This window comes from Ambystoma mexicanum, chromosome 1q (genome assembly GCF_040938575.1).
Source record: "Ambystoma mexicanum isolate Mex_15411 chromosome 1q, UKY_AmexF1_1, whole genome shotgun sequence".
NCBI lineage: Eukaryota > Metazoa > Chordata > Amphibia > Caudata > Ambystomatidae > Ambystoma > Ambystoma mexicanum.
Window position 1 is genome coordinate 529,252,554 of NC_090922.1, and position 22,836 is coordinate 529,275,389.

At 48.3% G+C, this 22,836-nt stretch overlaps 1 protein-coding gene across 4 annotated transcripts in view; it reads right to left on the minus strand.

Annotated features, from left to right (window-relative positions):
- POU2F2 (POU class 2 homeobox 2) overlaps window positions 1-22,836 on the minus strand; it is a 673,952-nt gene that overhangs the window by 367,909 nt on the left and 283,207 nt on the right. For 3 of the 4 annotated variants that reach the window (XM_069640945.1, XM_069640943.1, XM_069640946.1), the window contains exon 1: window positions 17,407-17,985. The exons of the other annotated variant lie outside the window; for it this stretch is intronic. In XM_069640945.1, the coding sequence (XP_069497046.1) occupies window positions 17,407-17,503 (97 nt within the window). In that variant the 5' untranslated portion in view covers window positions 17,504-17,985. Of the gene's footprint in view, window positions 1-17,406; window positions 17,986-22,836 lie in introns of those variants that run through there. 4 annotated transcript variants of the gene reach the window in all.

Sequence of the window (22,836 nt, forward strand, 5' to 3'; positions counted from 1 at the left end):
TTCAAGAGCTGTCTGTCACTGCGGCGTCTGGCAGAGGGACACAAGCTGCGAGAAGGTAGACTACATGTCATTTGCAGCATCAGGGGGCTGGGAGTGGGGTCAACAGAGGCCATGCTCCACTCCTCCCATGCACAAAGGAGCCCTGAGGGTTTAACACACCATCTCCTGCCAGTGCGGAAGCACTGGGACCAACCCGAGCGGCATGGTGCCCAGAATGAGTGACTAAGAGACCAGAGTGCAAGTCACTGTGAGGGACATGATGCCCAAATTAGGGTCATGGGGCACAAAATAAGAGGCTAAGGTATTAGAGTTACTTAATGTGGGTGGCATGGAACACAGAATTGGAGGCTAAGAGTTCAAAGTAAATCACTGAGTGGGACTGGACAGAGTGAGGCAGAACCCCAGCAATGAGGCTCAGACAAAAGTGTGAAGTAATACAAAAGCAAACAGAATGGATCTGCACAGACTAGACGAAGGCGTTTGGGACATAGCTCCGAGTGAGGGGGTGAGGAGCACAGTAATTAGTGGTCCTGAGTGGCTCGGGGGCCAGAGTAAATGCGCATTGGGCAACAGGCCTCAGAGTAAGGAAGACGTGAGAGGGACAAAGACGGGAGTAACGGCATGATGGGCCAAGAGAATGTGCACGAGGAGCTTTGATTCAATAATTTAAGAAACATATTCCAAAATGAGTCGGCTGTGGGGTGGAGGTGCCCAAAAGAATGGGCATGATGAGCACAGGGAAGACAATACGGAATATGAGGAGCATAAAGTGGAAATATTGGATGTGAGGAGCACAGAGCAGACAGACACTAAGGCATGTGATGCGCGCACAGCAGCCTGTAAGGGGTTTGATGAGGAGCATGGATCTGACAGGGAGGGATCTGAGGAGCACATGGCACAGTGCAGCTGGCGTGAGGAGCAAGCTAGGAGGACCTGACAGAACAGTGCAAAGGGTTGCACATAGCACAGAGCACATGAAGCTAAGGCCCACCATAGCAAGGGAGCTTCATGGGGTGGGATGGTGTTGGAACCCCTGAAATGATGGAGACAGGAGGGAGTTCAAAGTACAGAGCTTAAGAATAAGGGAATGCTCTTGGAGCCTAGACTGGGTTTTGGGTCACAGGCATTAGGAATGATGTAGATTACGGGTGCTCTGCATCGTGGAGGTTTTAAGGTTGGGGTCCCTCTGACATCTGCCGTCTAGGCATTAGAGGGTGCCCAGAAATCTGGGAGAGCTGGAGATTATACAGCAGCCGGGGAACTGTGTGTGTGTGGAGGTGGGGGGGCTCTGAAAGGTTCCAAGAAGTCCGCAGAGTACAAGGTGCTATGCTACATGTAAATTCTGAAGTATAAAGTCACTCTGGGCTGTGTGACAAACAATTGTAGGTGGGGGTTCATCTTTGAGTAGGGAGGTAAAGGACAGGAGGCACTGTTGTGCCAGAGTCTGGATTTTAGGGGCTGCTCAGGGAGACAGAGGTTGTCAGGATAGGCACTCTGGGAGGAGGGGCTGAACATTCGGGGGGTCTAAAACTGGTCAGGCTGGAGATGAGGGTGTGCGTGGAGCTGGGTTTTCCTCAAATTGCATAAATTCTTTAGGAAGAAGATTCTGGGCACCGGCTCCCTCACTTCACACTCAAGGCCTTCTCCACCCTTCTATTGCTCTTTTGCCCTTCTCCCTCTCCCCCCCCCCCGACGATCGTTACTGGAATGAACTCCCAAGCCTGCGACTCGGCTCTCCAGGCGACCCCGCTGCAGAGCACAGTAAAGGCCAGGGTATTGGCATGTGCCGGCTCTCATTGATTCCCCATTAAGTCCCTAACAAAGCAGGCCTGACGTTTTGTCACTAGCAATCATGGAAGAACTAGTAATGAAAAAGGGGATTCCGGGAGCAAGGCGGGACCCACCACTCACCCAGGCCGCTTCATTAAACAGTCGTCTGCATTGATACCTGGATTAGGGAGAGTCTGCCAATGCCAGAGAAGGGGAACCTCAGGTGTGGGGACAAGAGGACTGCTGCGGGCTATGCAGCGCAAGTGAAACTTTCGGAGACTGTGCATTACTGGTGGGATGCAAAAGCAGTGGCTCCTATCGTGGACCGCGGATGGCCCTTTCATGACATCAAGAGCCGTTCTCGTGCTTTCACGTTCAGATTTCCCAACCTGCAAATCCTGTTGCAGGTCTTTGGGAATGTCCAGGAATCTGCAGATTTGCAAACACATCCTGGCAGCACCATGTTACCTACAGTCCTACTCTTAACATGCCTCATGTAGAACCTATGTCGCACCAGACCGCTAGCATTGCTCCTACCAAAGAATTAGGGCCACAATTACACCCACAGGAGGGATAGATGCCCACACTTTAAATAGTGAGAGGTGTTGCATGGGACAAAACTACTCTAAGGGGCTCCTTCCTCCCTCAGACCCAAGTAATGTTTTATCCCACTTCACGCATTATGTGCTGCACGCCACATTGTAACCCACTGTCCCTTCCTCTCCCACTTTTGTCCAAGGGCCTCTACTCTCACCCCCACAACCTTTGGGGCCCCTGCACAGACTCTGCGACTCATTTGTACACTCTGTGTCCACCTCACTCGCTCTGTATCCACCACGTTCAGTCTGTAGTCTTTTCTCCCTCTATGTGCACTCTTCACCCACTCTGTGTCCTCTTTATTCTACATCCCTCGCACACTCTGTGCTTGCTTGACCTACTCACTGCCTAACTTGCCATCACCCAGTTTGTGCCATTGGCCACAATAAGACATCTCTCTTTCTAAAGCCCTTCATAAATGTACGTGGCCTCTTGCTGATCTCTCGCAGGCCAAATCCTCTGCCACTCAAGAGGACTCTTAAATTTGTGAGACTAGTAAAGGGACTTTGGCCCTCCACGTGTTTCTTACTACACATCCCATGAGCACTATCCATCATAGTCAATAGGCAGGATTCCTAGAGTCGAAGTCGAAAACATCTGGAGAACCATAGGTTGCAGACTCTTGATTGCATTCTTATTTTCCCTGCAGCTGAACATATGCTTCCAAGTCAGTTTCACTGAACATGACACTGGCCTAAGGGAGCTCGACATTTGACAGCAGAGATGTTCATGTGCCCCAATTCTTTTTATTTTTGTTTTAACAAACAGGCCTTCATATGGCCCAAAGAAGACCTTTCCCTATGGGCGCTTCATCTACACTGGGAATCCTGCTGCCCTTTGTCATGGTGAACGTGACTACATATCACAGGGTGCACTTCCAACTGTGAGCCAGAAACGAGTGCAGGCCCAGTCAGCCCGCAACAATAAACTTATTTGTTCTCTATTATAGCTTATGCCTTGCTGCCAGAAGTATCTTGCTGTCCTGGTAACCATAATGCAGCTGTGGTTCGTGTAATCCCATATCTTCCAGTGATTCCACCAATCCCGCTTTTATGCGATTTTTCATTAATTTTCCCTCCCCGAGTACCGGATTAGAAGTCTACAGCTGCCAGCCATCTCCTCACTCCCTCGTTTGACGAGCAAGCATAGACCGTCAAGACTCGGCACCTCAAGAATCTTCATTGTGAAAGGACCAGGACACCACACGACAACGAAACACACTGCGGAAAGAGTAGGGACAGTAATCTATCATGAAGCTTAATCTTGAAGATCTGTATCTGGGACCTAATCTGACAACCTAACTGAGCCAGTAGCTGGAATTTTGTAGTTAATACCCTACAGTGTTGCTTTTAGTCTGTCTTTTTCATTAGTGTCTGAAAATAAGGGTGAGCATGCTCTTGCTTTAACTTCCAACTGTGATGTAATCTGCCACACTGGTATCACTGTGGGTGGATGCTTCTGCTATGGCACGTTGCCTGTGGAGGTCTTACGGACAAAGGTAAAAAAAGATATGTAATGTTCAGAGAGTATGAGAACAGAAAGAGTAAAATACACCAATTAAAAGGTAACTCTGAAGAAGAATGATAGTCACATCCCTTCTGAGGACATCCTACTCATCTGCAATATCCACCAATCATCTTTTCTCAGGAAGACGCACAAAACCACTTGAGGTAGTCTACACCAATTTATGCAGAAGAGGATACTCAGAAGTGTGGCCCAGCACTGTAAAGACTAGGGAGGAATTGATATGAGAGCTCTGCCCATCCTTGCCAGTACCTGCTTTCACGGAAAGGGATCCCTCAATCTGAGATGCTACCCACACCAGCTCTTCACTAAAACCGGTCTTATACATATCGAATACAAATAAAGTGTTAATTTCTCAAATCTCTACCGAGCCATGTCACATACGGAAGATCAAAAGGAAATAGATAAATTCGGCTCCTTCCAGATTATCTAAGAGCCCTCACCATGACAAACGTAATATGTATTTAATTTAATGTAATTGTTTTTTTATAACGCACCTAATACCTTACCTGAGTTTGGTTTCTAAGCGTGGATTCTAACCGCTGTTGCTCTGCGTGGTCTTGCTTCCAAGACGAGCGAGTTGCCCCTCTGCTATCCCCTGTTCACTATAAACTATTGCATAGCCCCACATAAATACAATAGCAGTGGACAACTGTTGTCCTACGATGATGGCATCACACAAACAGCAAAGCCTCGAGTCAGACCGTAACATCATTACAATTATGTCTTTGACTTTAGTCCCTCAGGAATGACACCAGAAGGGGATTGTGCCATTTCATCCTCTGTGATTACATAACAACTGTCTCGTGACAAACAGTAATGACATGAAATCTCAGTCTATCTCCTCGGTCCCTTGGTCATGACACCACATTTACATCATTGTTTTTAGTCAAATCAAAGAAATTATTTATTAAAAATGTTGGACAAATTTTCCTTAGTGCAACTAGATAAATCGTTATAAGGATTTTAAAAAGCAGTAAAAGACGTGAAAGGAGAGTAAAGGACACATTGCACCACTGTTCATACCGATAAACCCCAAACCCAGATAACGACATATTGTTGATGTTTCTGTCATGATTGCCAGTGACAACTTAACACATCTATCTAAGCTTTTAACCCACACAATATCACACAACTGTGTTTGCCTCTATCACAACAGTAATAACATGACATCTCTATTCATGCTTGTATACCAAGATACATTCCCTTCTTGATGACATCACATCTTTTACATGCCTCTAGTTCCACAGTGAGTGTCACATCGCTGTAATGCCTAGAGTAAAAAAATGATAACAAAACTCTGTGACACATGCATCTAGTCCCAAAAGGATGACATCCTACAACTTTCCATGTCCATGTCCCACAATGATGACATAAAACTACTGTATATAACTTTAATCTCACACTGACATATCTCTGACCCAACAATGATGACTTTACAATTTGGCCTTTCTCTGGAATCCCAGGAACCACGCCTCCAAATATCCAATGCCACTATGATAACAGATATCTCCAGTATGACAATGATAGAAAAACCCAATTGCGCGTGTCTCTAGTCCCATAATGGTGACATATGAGCACAGTCCATGTCTCAAGTCCCTCTGTGATGGCCTCAGATCTAGCCACACAATAATGTCATCACCACTCTGAACCCGCCTAGAGGCCCAGTGGTGGCATGCTCTTTCCAGGCCTTTTATCCCACAAACCACTGTACATGACTCGAGACCAACAATGGTGACTTCACACGACTGTGTATGCCTGTGGTTATATTGTGATAACATCACAAAATGATACACGCTTCAAGTACACAAGAAGTTACTGTCTCCTCACTATCCGTGTATCTAATCCAACAGTGATGACATCCCACCATTACTTACCCCTCTAGCCACGCAGTGATAAACCATACCATAACCCATGCCTCTACTGCCTCAGTCAAGAGATTATGCCTGCTTCCATTAGTGACAGAGTGATGACATCACACCACTCTCCACATCTGAGGCCCCACAGTATTGACATCACACCTCTGTCTACATCTCCAGTTCTTCAGTCATGACATCACAGCACTGCCCATGCCAACATCGCATCAACTTTCATGCGTCCGTTCCCACGGGCTTTCACAATTCTGGCCATGTTGTCTTTTCCAAACATAAGACACTGCCATGCTGCCTAACTTCCGATAATGATGGATGGGAACATCTTATATGTTCCCGTTTCGTCTTTGGAAATATATTGCCCCGATACTCAACACGTTTCCCCTGTTCCCTATTGGGGCAAAATGTATCCTAACTGGGCGAGAGGGCGGTAGTGGGACCTCAAATCCCACTAATCGGCCTGGCAAATAGCAGGGAGGAGGTGCTTGAAAAGCAAGCCTCTGAAAAAAGAAAACAACATTGCAGATACATCTGTGTACCCCTTCCTGAGACAAGAAAGGGAGGCTGCCGGAGAGGTCAGCCGAAGCAGCCAGCATGGGGCTTCACTCACTGATGAAATGGCCAAATTAGAGCCGCATGGAGAGAGGGCAGGAGCTGCTGAGGGGGAGGGCACGCCTCTCACTCTGGGCATGACAGGGCTGTGGGGGGAACACAGGAGGGGCTCAAAGGAAGGAAGCTTGGAAGAAGGCAGGGTGGAAGTGAGTTAGGATTCTAAAAGCAATGGATGAAAGAGTGGAAGGAGAGAAAGGCAGAGAGGGGGGCACGAAAGATTTAAGAGAAGTATGAGGGGAATCTGGAAGGAAGGGATATACATGCATACACAGACATACAATGCACATAGGAAACAAGCCTGCCTATCCCTAGGCACAAAGACGCCTACTGTATGGCCATTCATAAGCGAAGAGACAGCCAACCGCGCACTCGCGCGTGCTCACAGAGACATGAATGCATGCAGATCCATACTGCTCACACACCAGACATACGCGCAGCTCCTTATGCATAAACACACAGGGCTAGATAGACACGTGGAGACACACGAAGTTCCAAGCACGGAACACAAACACATTTCTATGTGCAAAGAGATGTATGGGTATATATATATGCACAGATAAGCATAGCACATTCATGAACATTAATGCACACACATGCACATGCATATGCAGAAATACATGACGAACAAAGGTGCATATGCAGCTGTAGTCACAAATACGGACAGAAAAATGCATGCTCAATTGCTTGTAAAGATGCATAGAAATATATACGCATATATCAATATGCCTGGACACCAACACACGCAGGCCCTCACAAGCATGTGCATGCCCCCACATTCCGATTCATGCATATGTATACGGACACATGTAGGCTCAACTAGGCACACGTATGCACATGTACACAAGAGTGTGGACACACAGCTGTGGACACACAGTGACGCACACTGACACATGGGCACATACATGCACACACTTGCCCAGGCTGTGGTGGATAGAGGAGAGGGATGTTTAATATGGTGCGGGGGGAAATCGATTTTTGCGTCTAAACCAGGTTTCTTCCTGGAACCGGAGTTTCATTACTGAAACCAGCCTGATGGGAAGGGAATCTTATAAGGGGAGCGTGGGCAGGGGGGTTGGTGGGGGGCAGCAGCCGGTCTGCGGACAGAGGAGACAAATTGATTTGGATTCATAGAGAGTGACACTGGCCACTGCCCCGCTCAGCCCCCACCCCAAGGGTCATCATGGAGATGGGGGCCCAGAGGCTTCATCCCTAGAACAGTGGGGGAGGGAGAAAGGACACGAGAGAGGACGGGAGTGGGGTATCAGAAATAGGGGACAGAGGAGAGGGAAGAGAAATAGGGAAAAGGGGGAACTAAGGGCAGAACGGGGGGTGGGCGCTAGGAGAGATAACACAATAGGATAACACGTATAGCACCATAGGTTGTTGGTGCCTGCTTCTAAGCACTTTGGAATATGCAGGTAAATGCAAGTGAAAGAGTTTGGGGGCCCATAATCATTATCTGGAAAATATGCCCTCCTTGCATATGTGTGCTACATATGTTAAATTGGTTCCATATATTTTTCCTGCTAATTTTTTCAGTCACCATTTTTAAATGTTCACCATTTTTAGATTCGTTGCTTCGGCAAAATGTGAAATGACCCCCTGCCAGAACCCCCATTCAACCCCAAGTCCAATAAACCTTTATTCTCTTCTAAAAATACAACCTGTACCTTTTCACCCAAATGTTTATTGTAGGTGAGGTTTTTTTGGCAATGATTTTTCAGAGGTGAAAAATGGGTTAAGTGAATATTTGACACTAAAAACAATGGGTAGGTTTAGACTGGACATTCTTCACCTGGAAACTGACCGGCAAATGGACAGGAAGACCATTTATTAACGATACATGTAAATTTGGTAGGGTGTCCCTGGAAATCAAATCCCATCTTTTCTCATTTTGCAAGATTCTCTCGGAGGGAAATGGCTGGAACCCGTCCATATTGCATCTGGGGGACCTTCAGTCTAACTTGCTCTTAGATCCTTGTCCTCCACTATTTGCCTGATCATGGTGTTTACCGTCGCAGACTTTCTGGGGAGGGCATGGGCATCCAGGTAGAAGTGTGGTAAATACAAGCCTCATTATGCTGAGGTACAACCTTACATCCCCCAGTGGAAGGGTAGATCACGGCTATGACCATTTTTGGTAGGCTGAGGTTAAGTGTTGGTACAAGCTGAAACCATGCAGGTTTTAAGCTTATTATTTTTATCTGGGTTATAGCCTATGATAAAGTTATCTTTTCTAGCAATAAAAGCTGATATTCTCCATTTTAGCATATTTTGTATATTTTTATGCATAAATGAATTGTGCTTTGTGGGGTGAGTTTTCCTTTTTTTAGTCTTATCTCTATCAAACTGACTTACTGATAGATATACAGGTAAAGAAATCGAGGCTCAGAAAGTGGGCATATGCCCATAATTCACACAGCGCCTCAAGGATGCTCAAGTACTAGACCCTATGAATGCTATCCCAAAGGGTGTAAAGTCCAGAACACACATCTTCTACAGAGTATGGTGGTGGGGAGGTTAGACAGTTAGGGGATAGAGTGGAGCATAGTAGAGTTTCTGAAAGAGAAATCGAAGACACAAGACCATGGAAAGGTGAGTGGAGAGCAGTGCATGGAAGAGGGAAATAGCTGGGCAAAGGAAGTCTGGGAGATCAGGCCCAGGAAGAGGAGGCCTCAGAAAGGAGGACATGGTACAAGTGTCCTGGGAGAGGACTCTTAGGGAAGGGAAGCCTGTGAAAGGAGGATCTGGGAAAGAATGCATGGACAGAGGAGACGTTTGTAAAATCCAAAATCCGCAAAGTTGAACTTGTAGGAAAAGGACTGCACAAATCGATGGTCACTTTTGCCCCCACGCCCAACCAATATACAGCGCAATCCCGCGGCCCATCCTGATTTGCTATCCAAGTCAAACCGAAAAGTTCCAGAAGAACATATAGTAGATTTCCAATACTTTATAGCCTTTCATAGAGAAGCACAGGGTTCCGCTGATGACTATTATATTGCGATCCCCATTGACATGCACACTTCATACCATTTTCAATGTACTTTCTATAGTTTTCAACTCGCATATTGTTGTGGTTTTGGGGAATTAAATGGCTCATGTTTATACATTCACAGGTTGGTACTTTAAGTTCTTTATTTCTTCACTATATTTCAGCTTTGATCCCCGCATCTCCCAGCACACCTGTCGGGGTGAATTCTTGGGCTTGCTGCCTGCTGCCCAAAAGTAAGCCAAAAGTACTTCAAGTAGGCGTGTGGTGAGCCTCTTGTTTGCAAATTACTGAATAGGGCATTGTGGTTGCTCAACACGACAACGCTTGGAATGTGTATGCGCTTAACAAATACTCTTACTACTACACATTAAGCCTCTATACAATCTCCAATGTGACTAACAGTTCATTCCTTATACTTACCAGCCCCTCATCACTCTGACTGCCACCATCTTCAAAGCAAAATCATATGGCCTGAACATGAAGTGTGTGCTCATGAGTGCATGAATGTCAACAAGCAACTAGCAGCTTCCAATCTACAAACCACCACAAACCCAAATCCATTCAAAGTCTCACTGTACCCATTAGCCAGATCCGGAGTGAAAATGAACTTTCAATTGTGGTCCGGAAAACAAGGTAATTTGAGCGAAATTGGCAGGAGCTTCCTGAACTGTACCCTCACCCTCAAGGGTAGGAAGGCAATTCTTTAGTGGCACAGGCTTGGTTCCCATGTGGGCCAGGGGGCTGCTTAAAGCCGGAGGCAATCAATGACTCCTTCACTTCCTTTACTCACCTTTGGAGGAAGCTAATAGCCGAAGGCAAATACTACACCAAGCTGCTTTGGTTATGGTCAGTTGCAGTGTAGCACAAGGTGCCACCATTTTGATAAGGGAACACGTATTATTTAATGCACACCATCGCTTAAACCATCATTTAACTACACATTAATGAGCTTATTAGCCAAAAGCATCCTTAGGAGGAAGCAAGCATCCATCTGCAGCAGACACTGTACAAGCTGAGCCCGCAAACTAAAATAGAGTATGTAAGTATATGGAAAGCAGCCCACAGTATTCTGAAAAGGCCGAAGTCTCCTTCTCAACATTAAAATGTTCTTTTAATATGACAATTAGCTGGCAACCCCACATTTCCCACCAACAACCACATGTCCACTTTTCATTATTTATAATGGTTGCTTCATTTATGTTGAACTTTTTCTCAATTTTGTTTTTCAAAGTTTTATGTCTTTGCATTTCTTTTTCTGAAACCTTAATCTTTCTCTTGTTTTCGAAGATGACACTAGATCCCCGGCTGCAGGATATGCTCGGGTGTAATTCCGAGACCCCGCGTAGGGGGCACATTATGGGTTCTTTGCTTCACCATGCCTACTATTCTCATAGTTTTCAGAGCTCTTTAAGTGTGGAAAGACCCACCTATCCCCTGTGAGAAGACATTGGCATGCCCTGTTCGCCTTTGGAGCCCCAACCATGTTCAGGATTGTTCTAAGATCCCTGTCACTTAGCAACAGTTAAGTGGAAGAAAGAGAATTGGTTGAAGTCAAAACGGGTGCATGATTTAAAAATAGAACCCAAGTTGTCCCAAATTTGGTGGGAGAATTGGGCTTCTGGGAGCTGGTAGGGAAGAGAAGTAGGTCAACGGACCTCTCTGTCAAATATGTGCCAAATCTGTTCACTGTTGGCACAGCTGGCCCGGACAACAAGGCCATCTGATGGTCAGCATGAATGGCGGGGCAGGCTACCTTTCCTGGTCACGTTACAAGACAGTGTGGTCTAGTGGGGCTGTCTTTAATAAACCCCAGGACATTTAGCTGGTATTTTCGCTAAGCGCTTGCATAAGGACTTCCTTTGTCCGTATGAATCCAGATGTACACGCAAATTCATTGACATATCTTTTGCCTTGGGTAAATACATTGGTTTAAGGGAAATCAGACAGATTCCATTTACAATCACAGGACTTATTTGGGGGAGACAGGGTTGCCTGATTTGCAGCAGAAGGGATCTAACCCTGTGAATATTTGTCCATTTTGGGATGTGACCAAGCTACTTATTTTTTGCAACAGGTTTAATTGACCAGGACCGGGAGTGCGCGCCTCACCCACCTTCTTTTTTGTACTGAATGCTATGGGAGTCCCGGGCTCCAGAGGCAGCGCCACGGGGTGACTGTGCCCCACTTTGGAGAATCATAAAGATGGTTCTCTCCCCTCCCCCAAATTTGGGAAGGACTTGTGCTTTGGAGGGGTGTCTGTTGCTGGTCACCTGAACAGAAAACAACTTTTTCACTACAGCTACCAGAATCCTTTGAGTCTAATTAGACACACCTGCTCAACAGCCTCCCTGATGATTATTTGAGATAAGAAAGCGCTAGGAGGAGAACAACTACAGACCACAGAACTGCAGCTGAGGGATCTAACCCTGTTAATACTGAGTACCTGATTTGCAGCAAGGGATCTAACCCTGTTAATACTGAGTACCTGATTTGCAGCAGAAGGGATCTAACCCTGTGAATATTTGTCCATTTTGGGATGTGACCCAGCTACTTATTTTTTGCAACAGGTTTAATTGACCAGGACCGGGAGTGCGCGCCTCACCCACCTTCTTTTTTGTACATTATAGAGTCTTGGTTGGATCAAACTACACCTATTAGGGGCTCGCCATCAAACCTTGGGAGGACAAACAGCTTCCAGATCCAGATTCCAAGTAATCAGTGTGGAATGAATGTGGAGGAAAAATAAATGCTTAAAACATAATCATTCCTGGTACTTCTCAACCAATGAAATCCATGGATCTCGGAATTCTTCTCCATTAAAACACCTAATAATATGAATTGTTGTTAATCCATTAAAAATATCAAGGCCGGGAGTGATTCAATCTTGAAAAATAGCTGAGAGGTTAACATATATAACCTGTGTGAAAGCTCCCAGTGGGGAACGAAACGTGCTAGGCTTTGCGTTCTGTCGCCATACTTAAAGTATTTGGCCCAAAATAATAAGCTCTCTATTTGAGGACCTTTTGTGGTGGGTCTTCGGCAAGCGATTGTGGCTATGCTTGCTTTTGGTCTCTATATATGTATTGACTGACCTCATAAACAAACATAGAAGTAAATGGTTGATTGATCTTTTTTTAGGAAATATTCTAAGCCTTCGTGTCATTCAACTGAAATATCAAATGCATTTACCAGTCACTAGTTTTCCCTAATTTTTGTTAATTGCAGATGAGAGGTTTTTACGGTCCCTGCTTCACATAGTCCAGGCAGCTCTCTAGTTTAGCCACAGTGGCAATAGGGCTAGTTTGGCTGTGGAATAAGGTTATGGAGCAAACATCTTTCACTTGAGGAAAACATGTAATAGAAACTATCACTTGCCCACTACTGAAGAAAACTGGATGAACCCCAGACCACGCTGAAAGTTTTCAAGCCATCTCTGTTCTGCCTTTTTGGAAAGAGTGGTGGAGATATGGAAAAACTTGTCAATGGTTCCTTCGATCATATGTAGAAAATGCTGGATCCCAATGAGTCACTAGCTCACACCGGAATATACTAGCGCAGGCTCTATTATGATTGTCTGTTCTCTTGCGGTTGCTTGACCGAGGGTGCTAGGTGCTCATGGCGCTGCAGGATTTGATGCACTAACTATAGGATGATCAATAGCGTCATTGAAAGGGTTCCAGGAAAAGGCCCTTTGGAGGGCTGCTGCTTTTCTAGAACATAGGATCAAGGCCCTTGCAATACAATGTGTGGGACTAGTGTGAGTAGAAGGCTTGGAAAAGCCACATGGCTCTTCAATTGAAGTCTCACTATTGGCTGCTGGTCTTTCAAAGGGCCCCCTGCAAGCTGTAGGTATGGGTGCACAGCTTCACACAGAGAAGGTCTTCTTTGCAAGAGAAATGCATATGCTATACATAGCTCATGGAAGCCTGATTATTGACTCTCTCCCAACATCACTCTGGTCCATTACTAATCATGCAGTGTAAAGCTGAAAGTTTGGCTCGTCTCTGTGGCTTAGGGGTATCAAAGAAGGAAGGAAGGGAGGGAGGGAGGGAGGGAGGAAGGAAGGAAGGAAGGAAGGAAGGAAGGAAGGAAGGAAGGAAGGAAGGAAGGAAGGAAGGAAGGAAGGAAGGAAGGAAGGAAGGAAGGAAGGAAGGAAGGAAGGAAGGAAGGAAGGAAGGAAGGGAGGGAGGGAGGGAGGGAGGGAGGGAGGCGGGGAGGGAGGGAGGGAGGGAGGGAGGGGAGGGAGGGAGGGAGAGAGAGAGGGAGGGAGGGAAAGGGGCAAAGGTAAGACAGGGAAATGTCCAGTGCTGCCATGAGAAAGGGCGGAAGTAAGATAAAAGGGAAGTGGAAATTAGAAAAAGTACGAACACCATAAAGGGGTAGATGTCAGATTAAGAAAAGAAAAATATGGAAGTTGAACAACCAGAGGAGTTTAAAAAAAAAAAAAGGAGGAGGTAGCAGCCAATGCCAATAAATTAACGGACAGAAATAATGAAATTGAGGCTTGTGAGTGGATTAAGGGCCGGGCTGTAAATCAGCTTCCGAGGTGGCATAGGAGCAGGGAATTACTGCGCGGGAGAAGCCGGCGCCATCCCCCGCGCGCTGCATTATGCATGGGCGCTGCCTGCATTATGCATGAGGGCAAGGCATGCCTTCTCGGGTGGGTGGGGGTGTTTTTTACTAAATTAAAAAAGGAAGGAAGATGAGTCGAAGACAGGGGAGAGCATGTCTCCACAGAGTTCGGTTTGGTGGGGGGAGGGACGGTGGGGGCGCTCTATAGGCATAGGGGCATGAAGGCCTTCTAGGGATAGGAGGAAGGTGCCGTGGGGAAGCGCAGAAAACATCAACACTGCTGTGGCCGCCTCCCACCCACCAGCCCCACTATCTAGGAGTGAGTACAGGGGATGCTGTCAGAATAAGAGGGAAGGTTTATTATAAAATACCGCCCCCTCCCGCCCCCAACATACACGCACACTTTTAAAAGATTGCCCCGGGCCGTGATTTCCAACACATGTGGCCAGAACAATTCATCAGGAAATGACATTTTGCAAAACAGGGGACGGACACAAAGAGAAAATTGCCATAACAGAGACCTTCGAAAGGGGGGCTGGGGAGGGGGGGGGGGGGGGGTGCGGCAGAAGAGGACACAGAGCAAAAGGTCCTTCCCCAGGGCTCGCTTTAGATGCAGGCCTCGAGAATCATATGCGGCTGCAATTCAGCTAGCAGCGGTTACAGGGTGACTTTCTGTGGTGGATTTTGGAAGCCATGTGGATCCTTGGAAGCTTTACTGCAAGACCAAGTCTTTTTAGAAGTGCTGTGTGGACAAACATTTTCGAGGTTTGCACGGGTGATAGGTCCATGTATAGGGGCCCAACGAAGGAGCCTGATGGGGCCCTAATAAAAGTTTTCTATGACCTTGAAAAAGACAGCTTGGATAACGCAACCTTTTCCTGGGCCCATTTCAGGGATGGGTTAAAGGAGCCGTGGATGCAGCTACAATACAGTTGTTTCCAGTGTAGGCCCCCTAACTCAGTGTGCCTCGGGGGTTTGTACTGGCCCCGCCAAGAGTTGGCCATAAATGACTACATTAGGGAAGGAACATGTGAATGGGCCATTGGCTAGAACCTATTTTGGTATGCATGTGGAATCCTAGTATTAGATTGACCCCATTACAAAAGGGTGGGCATAGTCTATGGGGCCCCTTTGGAGTGTTTTTCAGCAGGCACCAAATAGGCCAAAGAACTCATTTGTCGAAACGCAATACTGCATATAGTAGTTTAGTCTAGATTTCGTTCCATCTATTTGTGGCAGTTTAACTAAAACATATCCCCAACCAAGTTATGCTGGGTTTAAAACGGCTTGGGAAAAAAAACCTTCACCTGAAATGTAAAAGTAGAATAATCTAGTTGAGCCAAGCCACACATGCCGCAACACCACCTAGTAGCCATCGCTGGAAGTACACTGCCAGTTCAGAGCCATATCAGCAAAGCATTGTGGGTATGCAAATTAACCCAAACAAAACTTATATATAAAGATGGATGTTTTTGTGGGTGGGGGGCATGGAAGGAGCAGGGGTGTGGGGCAGATTCCCCTTTATAAAGAAAAAACGATCAAAAATAGGTTGAACTTGGCTGGGCTATGGGAATGTTAAGGTGAAAGGAACTTCCGCAGGATGTGTGTTTAAGAATTTGTGCACGCCCTGAAAGTGTATGATGTGGCTATGGGAGGGCAGATATAGCTGATCATGCAAATGTATGTGGTGCACTTGATGTTGGAGGCTTGGGTGAGGTGGTGGGGATCTGATGCGATATGTGTTATGCCCGTGGCCTTGGTATGCCCTCACAGTTAGAGAGGTGCATTCAATTGCCCTCTGCTATTACAGGTAAGGGTGTTGAAGGCCATTCTACAGACAGTGGTTCTAGGAGCCCTACGGCCACGGGTAATGTCTGACGAAGCTGTGATGCAATCGGCATGGCACCGGTTTTTCGCACGCCCCTTGCCACGTTATCGCGCGATTACTCACCCATCTGCGGGATCTCAGCCTTCCCGCCGTGCTTGGATGACAGGCGGAGGCGTTGCACTGGATGGGAAAGGCTGGGTATTACCATGGCATGTTCGAAATATTTCATAACAGCAAATCTCGGCGGTACAGCACAGGCCCATTCACAGTACAGTCAAGATAGCAGCGATAGCACACGCCAGATGCCACTGGAGCTCACTAGAAAACCCATGCCAAATTCTAAACGGCCATGTTTTCTTTTTTTTTTAAGTTCTATACTAATTATCTTTAAAAACAGCACAGTTTTATTGGCAGGTCATTTATAAGAAAACAGTGATGCACTCAGAATACCGCCCCCTCCAGCAGACCGTGACTTCCAGTTGAACACCAGGACAATATTGTCACACATGGACATTCACACACACGTCTGTTTCACAGGAGCTTCCATACAGATCCTCTTTTCATGTAATTAGTGGCAATCATATCACCCTGAATTTCCCTCAAGCAGTTGCAAAAATCCAAACTGTGCATCGTCGCCCGCCGCTCCATCCTGGGTCCGTGCACCACGTACAAATTCGGATACACGGCAAAGGGCTTGAATGGAGCAGAGGGTGAGAATGGGGCACCCTTTCGGAAAACAATGCCGGCATCTGAGGCCGCCCATTTTAATAATACATAAAGGCCCTTAAAGGGAAGGCAGCGTTTATGCTGGAAAAAAGGGAGATGTGAGGGCTTGTGCTGGTGAAAGAGCTAAGGTTTAAAACTCGACTTCTCCGCGTAACCACAAACCCACAGGCCATTCAATAAAAAGATAATGAGCGGAGATTATTCGTGAGCCGCCGGCACCACGGGATGCCTGCCTATTGTCCTCGGAGAGGCGAGAAAGAGCCAGGGGAAGGGCGGAAGAGCCAGGGGAAGAGGGGGCTCCCTACAGAGGAGAGGAAAGGAACGGTCCGTGCTTAAGAGTGGAAGGGGAGGACACGGGAACAAAATGGGGCAAAGCGGAAGAGCTTGGGGTGAATGTGCGGAAAGCTCACATCGAGAAATGGGGAGAGGGCGGGGAAGTAACTGGGGGAAAAGGAAAGCCTCGCAGAGGGAAAGAATGTAGGATAAAATAGGGGACGCGCGGGAGCTTGGCAGGGGGAGTGGAGAGACCAAGAGAGGCGAGAAATGCCAGGGCTAGAGCGCAGGGTGCCGGGGCTCCGGAGGGACGGGCAGCGGGGGAGATGAAAGGTCCTAATTCGGATGCGCGCGGTCCTCTCTCCGGCGGGCAGTAATCCCCGCCGCTGCTTTCCTTCCCCCCACTCTCTATCGACCCAGCAGCGCCGGCTCCGGCTGCTCTGTGGAGGCTGTGACAAGCCCGAGAAAAGATCAATACCTCGTGAATAAAAAGGCAGCCGGGCAGCCGGCGCGCTCGCTCACTCTGGCCGCGGCGCGGTGCGGGCTCGGGCTGCTCGCCGCACACAGCCCGCGCCCGAGCCCGAGGGAGCGCACAATGCCACCCAGCCCCGATGCCGCCGCCACCGCCGTCTCCTTACCGTTCACCGCCCGCAGTCCGAGGGGCGACTTGAGCCTCCAGCCATTCTCAGCGGCGGCCCGCTGGAGCACGAAGGGCACGGGCAGGGGCACGAACATCGCGGCGCCGCGTCTCAGGCTCCGTCCTCCAAGCTCGCATCACCCGCCGAGGAGCTCTGCCGGTCCTGGGGTGGGGGGCGGGGGGTGCAGGAAGGGGGCGCGCGTGTGTGTGCGTGCAAAGGACAATATCAAGCGGGCTGGCTGTGCTGGGGGCGATCCAGGAACCCCAACAGGAAAGCTGCGCTATCGTCGTATGTCCGTCTCTGAGCGCTGGGCTGCCCGTGTGCAGGTACACACACAGCCACGGACAGGCGACACACACGCGCGCCCGGGGGCTCACAGAAGCGGGGTGCGCGAGGTTGTGTGGGGGTTGCCGGGGGGAATCATGTTCGAGGAATCAGTGCCTGGAAAGAGTCTCTGTGGGTGGGGTGTGTGTGTGTGGTGTGTGCTAGTATGGAGAGTGTGTGAGTGTGTGCATGGGGGTGTGTGGACCAGCACCGGCATGGAAGACAACAGCCCCCCAAGCAGCACTTCCTCGTGCGAGCCCGGCTACTTCATAGTGAATATTAATGCCTCTCGGTTTTTTCTTCTCCCAAGCCAGTTCTTAACAATACATCCCCCTCCCCCCTCCTCTCCCCCTCGGCTCCCCACCCCCCACGCTGCCGCACACGCCAGCTCTCATCCACACTTTCTGGCCACCCTCCTCTCCCATGTCTAACAGATGACATCCTCCCAAGCAGACGCTCTTTCCTTTATTCCCAAAACCTGAACTTGGGGTTCCACCACCGGACAACCTGAATGTGAGGTGCCCGCAACCATACCCACTAAGTTCCACTAAACCGACAGCCCCATGCTTCCATGAAAAAGACAGGGGGTTCAGACAGGCTCGGAGTGAGCGGCCCAGAGACAGGGCGCTGCCAGAGGATGCTAAACTGGTACCCAGTGCACCTGCTTCTCCGGGAAGGGCGGCCTCGCAAGCACCCATCCACGAGGGTGCTGGGAAGTTACACTTTTCCCGAGTCTCCGTTTTCTATGGGGTATACATGCTGGATTTACTATGTGGGTTTTTATTTCACCGAGTTATTTACTGTATCTAAAATGAGTAGCAGAGTGGACATTATTTCGCTTTTCCTCGTCCTCGAGTGAGAGGTCGCGGGAAGAAGGCTGGGAACTCACAGCCATCCTTAGAGCGGCCCAGACTCAGGCATGTACCCTCTGGCACTCGATCGCCGCCGGTTTCGCCTTTCTGTTTCGGACATTCCTCTCTCTGCTTTAACCTTCCTTGCTGCTCCCACTCCCGTCACCGCCCGACCCGGCCTCTAGCCCTCCGCCTGTCTCTCTCTCCTTCCTTCGCTTGTGTTTCCGTCCACTTCTTTCCGCCTTTGTTTTCCCCTTCCATTCCTCTGTCCTTGTTACCCTCTGCCCCCGGATGCTTCTTTCTGTTTGATCAGTCGCCCCCTCTTATTCGATCCTCCCCTTCCTGCTGGCTTTCCCTTTATTCCACTGCTTCACCCTCTCTTCTCTCACCCATATTCCCTTCCCACTTCCCCGAATACTTGCACCTCTTCTTTCTCGTACCCCATCTATTTTTCGCCCGATCTCACGGTCGCTTTCTTCACATTACGATTTACGACTTCAGCGCTCATTTAAATGGATTACGGTCTGTATTTAAAATAATTATAAATCCGCCATGATTTAAGACGCAAATCGGCTCATTTCTTCACCTGATGTAACATTCGCAAGACAACGGAAGTCCTGCGTTATTTCTCTAGAAAGGTCAATATTGGAATATGCCCTTTTAAAAAAAAAGAAAAAATAATAATAATAAACGCCTACGCTACACAACATCACTGGAGGACTGGTACTTTTTTCTGTGTATGTCTGCTTGTCTCGTTGTTCTTTTTCGCCCTTTGTTCATTCCTCCTTTCATTACCCCTTTACTCTTTCCCTCCCTTCTTCTTGTTCGTTTTTCTCTTTCAGTTTCACTTTTCATACATATTTCCTGATTTCTGCCCCTCAAACCCGTCTCTTTTCTCCCGTCCCTCCCTGCCTCCGTCCCCCTCTCTTGCTTCATGCACTTACTGTTGTGATATAAATGAAAACAAAACAGACCGAGACACCACAACAGACTCTGAAAGAGCCAACGTGGGCGACAAGGAGTAAATTGATCGCACGCTGCTCCGGAGTTCTCAGTTACGTAAAATCAATTTTGTTTTAACGAGTTGCACGGACTATGGAGGGAGGAGGTGCCGACCATGACTCAGGGGCTCGTCTTAAAAATAAACCGATTAAAGCCCGACCCTTGATTTGAACATGTTCTACTGAGGGCGAAGCTCGCTCGTTTCCACTCCTGGAATTCGCGCTAATACCTGGTATTGATTGGGGAACCCACAGCAAGGGGGCAGGGGCCCGAGTGCTCTGCATATATACCCTGTGTCCCCTCAGCCCGCCCACCAACGCCTCTGTGTCTAAGGGTGGTCCTCCTGTTCCCTCACACCTCTCAGGAATCTCCAGACTGACACCAAACCTCTGGCAATACTTCCTCTTGCTCACCTCATACCTCTGGGGGACCTCCTCCTACATAGGACACCTCAGCTGATCACCACTGCCTCACACCTCTAGGCATCCCCTTCCTTCACCTCAAACCTTCAGGGACACCCTCCTTTTGCACATGTTGTAGCTGCCTCCTTCGTGAGCTCTGGGTAGCCACCCCAGCCTAGCCTCAAACATTGGGGTTCCTTTCACCTCCATCCTCACCACAGACCACTCATTGGGTATCCAATTCCTGCCTCGTCTCCCCCAGGACCTTCTGCCCCAGACCACTCGGTATCCACTTCAGCCAAGCCCCCTCTGAGACCTCTGGGTATCCACCTGAAGCCCCACTACCCTCAGACCTCTCAGTATCAAACTCCAGCCTCACCTCCCTTCACTAGGATTATTTCTGTCCCCAAACTCTGTGTATCCAACTCCAGCCGTGCCTCCGCCAGACTTCTGGGCATCCCTTCTCAAACCTCACTCCCCTTCTCCCTCTATGGTTCCTCTATGGTTCCTTCCACCTCAGACCTCTCCAGCCTGAACTCAAACTTTAGTGCTCCTCCTGTCCCACCAAACGCCTCTGAGGTACCTTACTAGCTCTCACCACCCAGCAGTCTTCCTTCTTCATGCTCCTTCCTGCACTGCAGCTGTGCTTCCAAAGTATCAGCTGCACCCAGGGTCTGAATGCAGAGCAACGCTGTGACGAATCAACTTCCGGGCCACCAGTGGTCCAGGGATGAATATCGGTTCTAAACCATCTATCAGCCCCACTGTGAGGAATCTGACCATTCGCACGGTGGGTGTGCGCTCAACTGGGCTTTTTTTGAAATTTTATATGTAATGGAACGAGGGTAGGTCAACCTCTGGAAAATGTGTGGGGCTAATCTGCACACCGTTTCCTATGCTCTCTGCACTACATACACATAGATCTGTCTACTCTGGGTGGACACAGCCTACAGGCGCAGGCATCTCCCCCTTCTGAGATGCTGTGATGACTCTTGGCTGTCATTTTCCAACTAAATGTGGCATGCTGGACGGCACCTGTAGGCTGTGTCCACCCAGAGTACACAGGTCTATGTTTATGTCGTGCAGTGAGCATAGGAAAATGTGCGCATATTAGCCCCACATATTTTCTGGAGGTTCATCTGCCATCATTCCATTTCTTTTAAAAAATTTTAAAAAACCACGAGTGTGCACTCGCCTTTTTTTTGTTGTTGAAGTTTTGTAAGAAATAGAATGATGGCAGATCAACCTCAGAAAATGTGTGGGGCTAATCCGCACACATTTTCCTATGCTCGCCGCACAACAAACACATAGTCAAGTGTACTCCGGATGGACACAGCCTACAGGCACAGGCCTCCTTGTCATGTTCAGCTGGAATGTGACAACCACAGGTACATCAAAGCATCTCACAAAAGGGGTAGGCAACACCTTCCTCTGGCCATGGCCAGCCTAATTAAAATATCAAAGGGTCCATGGATCCTCCCTGTTCTATTGTAGTTCTGTGTGGTGGCAGCGCATACTGATGAAAGTTAATTGAAGCAGGGCTGAAAAGGGGCTTGTTCACAGAACTCAGGAGACAGGAAACACCTACACCTCTTTGATATGCAATTTGTCAACTTGAAGCTAGTCCCCACAACTCTGTGTGAAGGAGAGTGAATGGTATGTCTGGGACCACTGGTTACAGAAGGCAACCCTTGCAGGGAGACCACCTTTCAGAGTGAAGAAGTATGTGAATTGATGGGGAAAGTCTGTTCTCACCACAAACTTCAAGGGAGACCTGCACTTTGATCAGGAGCCACAGAGAGCTCAATTAACCAGAGAGACACTTTGATCCACACCAGACTGGAAGATGGGTGGTACTTAGTAGTACATGCTGCCACCCCTTACCTTTCCTGTTGCAAAGCACTCTGGTTATGACCTTACGCATAACAGAAGATTGTTGGTGAGGACCCACGATTGGTTCACTAAGGCAGACTTAGCCTGCACCAATCACTGGGCCCCATTTGGCTTTAAAAGAGGGTTGAGCCCCTCTTTTGGCAGATCATCTGAACACTTCAAAAGGAGTAAGAAGAGGACTCATTTGCACCCTGGCTGAAGGTACAGTCTGCCTTACAGCTTATGCATGTGAAGGAAGGCCAGAATTTTCAAGTGGGAAGCAAGATCCCTCCTGTAAATATCTCATACGGAACAGAGGGAGATACCGGACTCAGAGGACCCGTCCAGCAGCTCCAGAACTGGGACCCAGCCAGCACACAGCGTGTCCTGCTAGGTTCTTCAAGCTTCCTGGGTGTGAAGTGCCAGAGAGTCTCTGAACAAAGGACAAGGCTGTTGCCTGCAAACACTCTCCTCAGCTTTGGATCATCCGCCTTAAATGACGACACAAGCCCTTCAAAAAAAAGCTAGGCGGCGTGCCACAACAAGCATCAACCAGCATCCTTCTTTTAAGGACATTTTTGAGGCATTCGAGCCCTTGGACTGCGACCGGCTGCACCACTGACTCTTATCACGCTGCAGTCACTAAAGCCCTCCGAGACGCCTAGACCAGCATTCCAGATCGGCCAACCAGCACAGAGGTAATGATTTTTGACCCTGAGCCGCCGTGTAGGCCGGCCTGGTTTGCCGAACTGCCTGCCGCCTGATACCTGCAGCTGTCTCAATCTTGAACTCTGTCCCAGGAGCTGCAAAGCGTCCTGGTACGGACTCGACGCTGTCGAGCATCAAGATCAGCTCAAGCACCAGGTACATTGTGGTTCTGTCCCACTGGTCCTTCTCCGAAGGCCCCTGGTGACATTTACAACCCCTTGCTCCCTTGGTGCTGAAACCAAATAACCTTGAACAGTTAAGACTGACTGCTT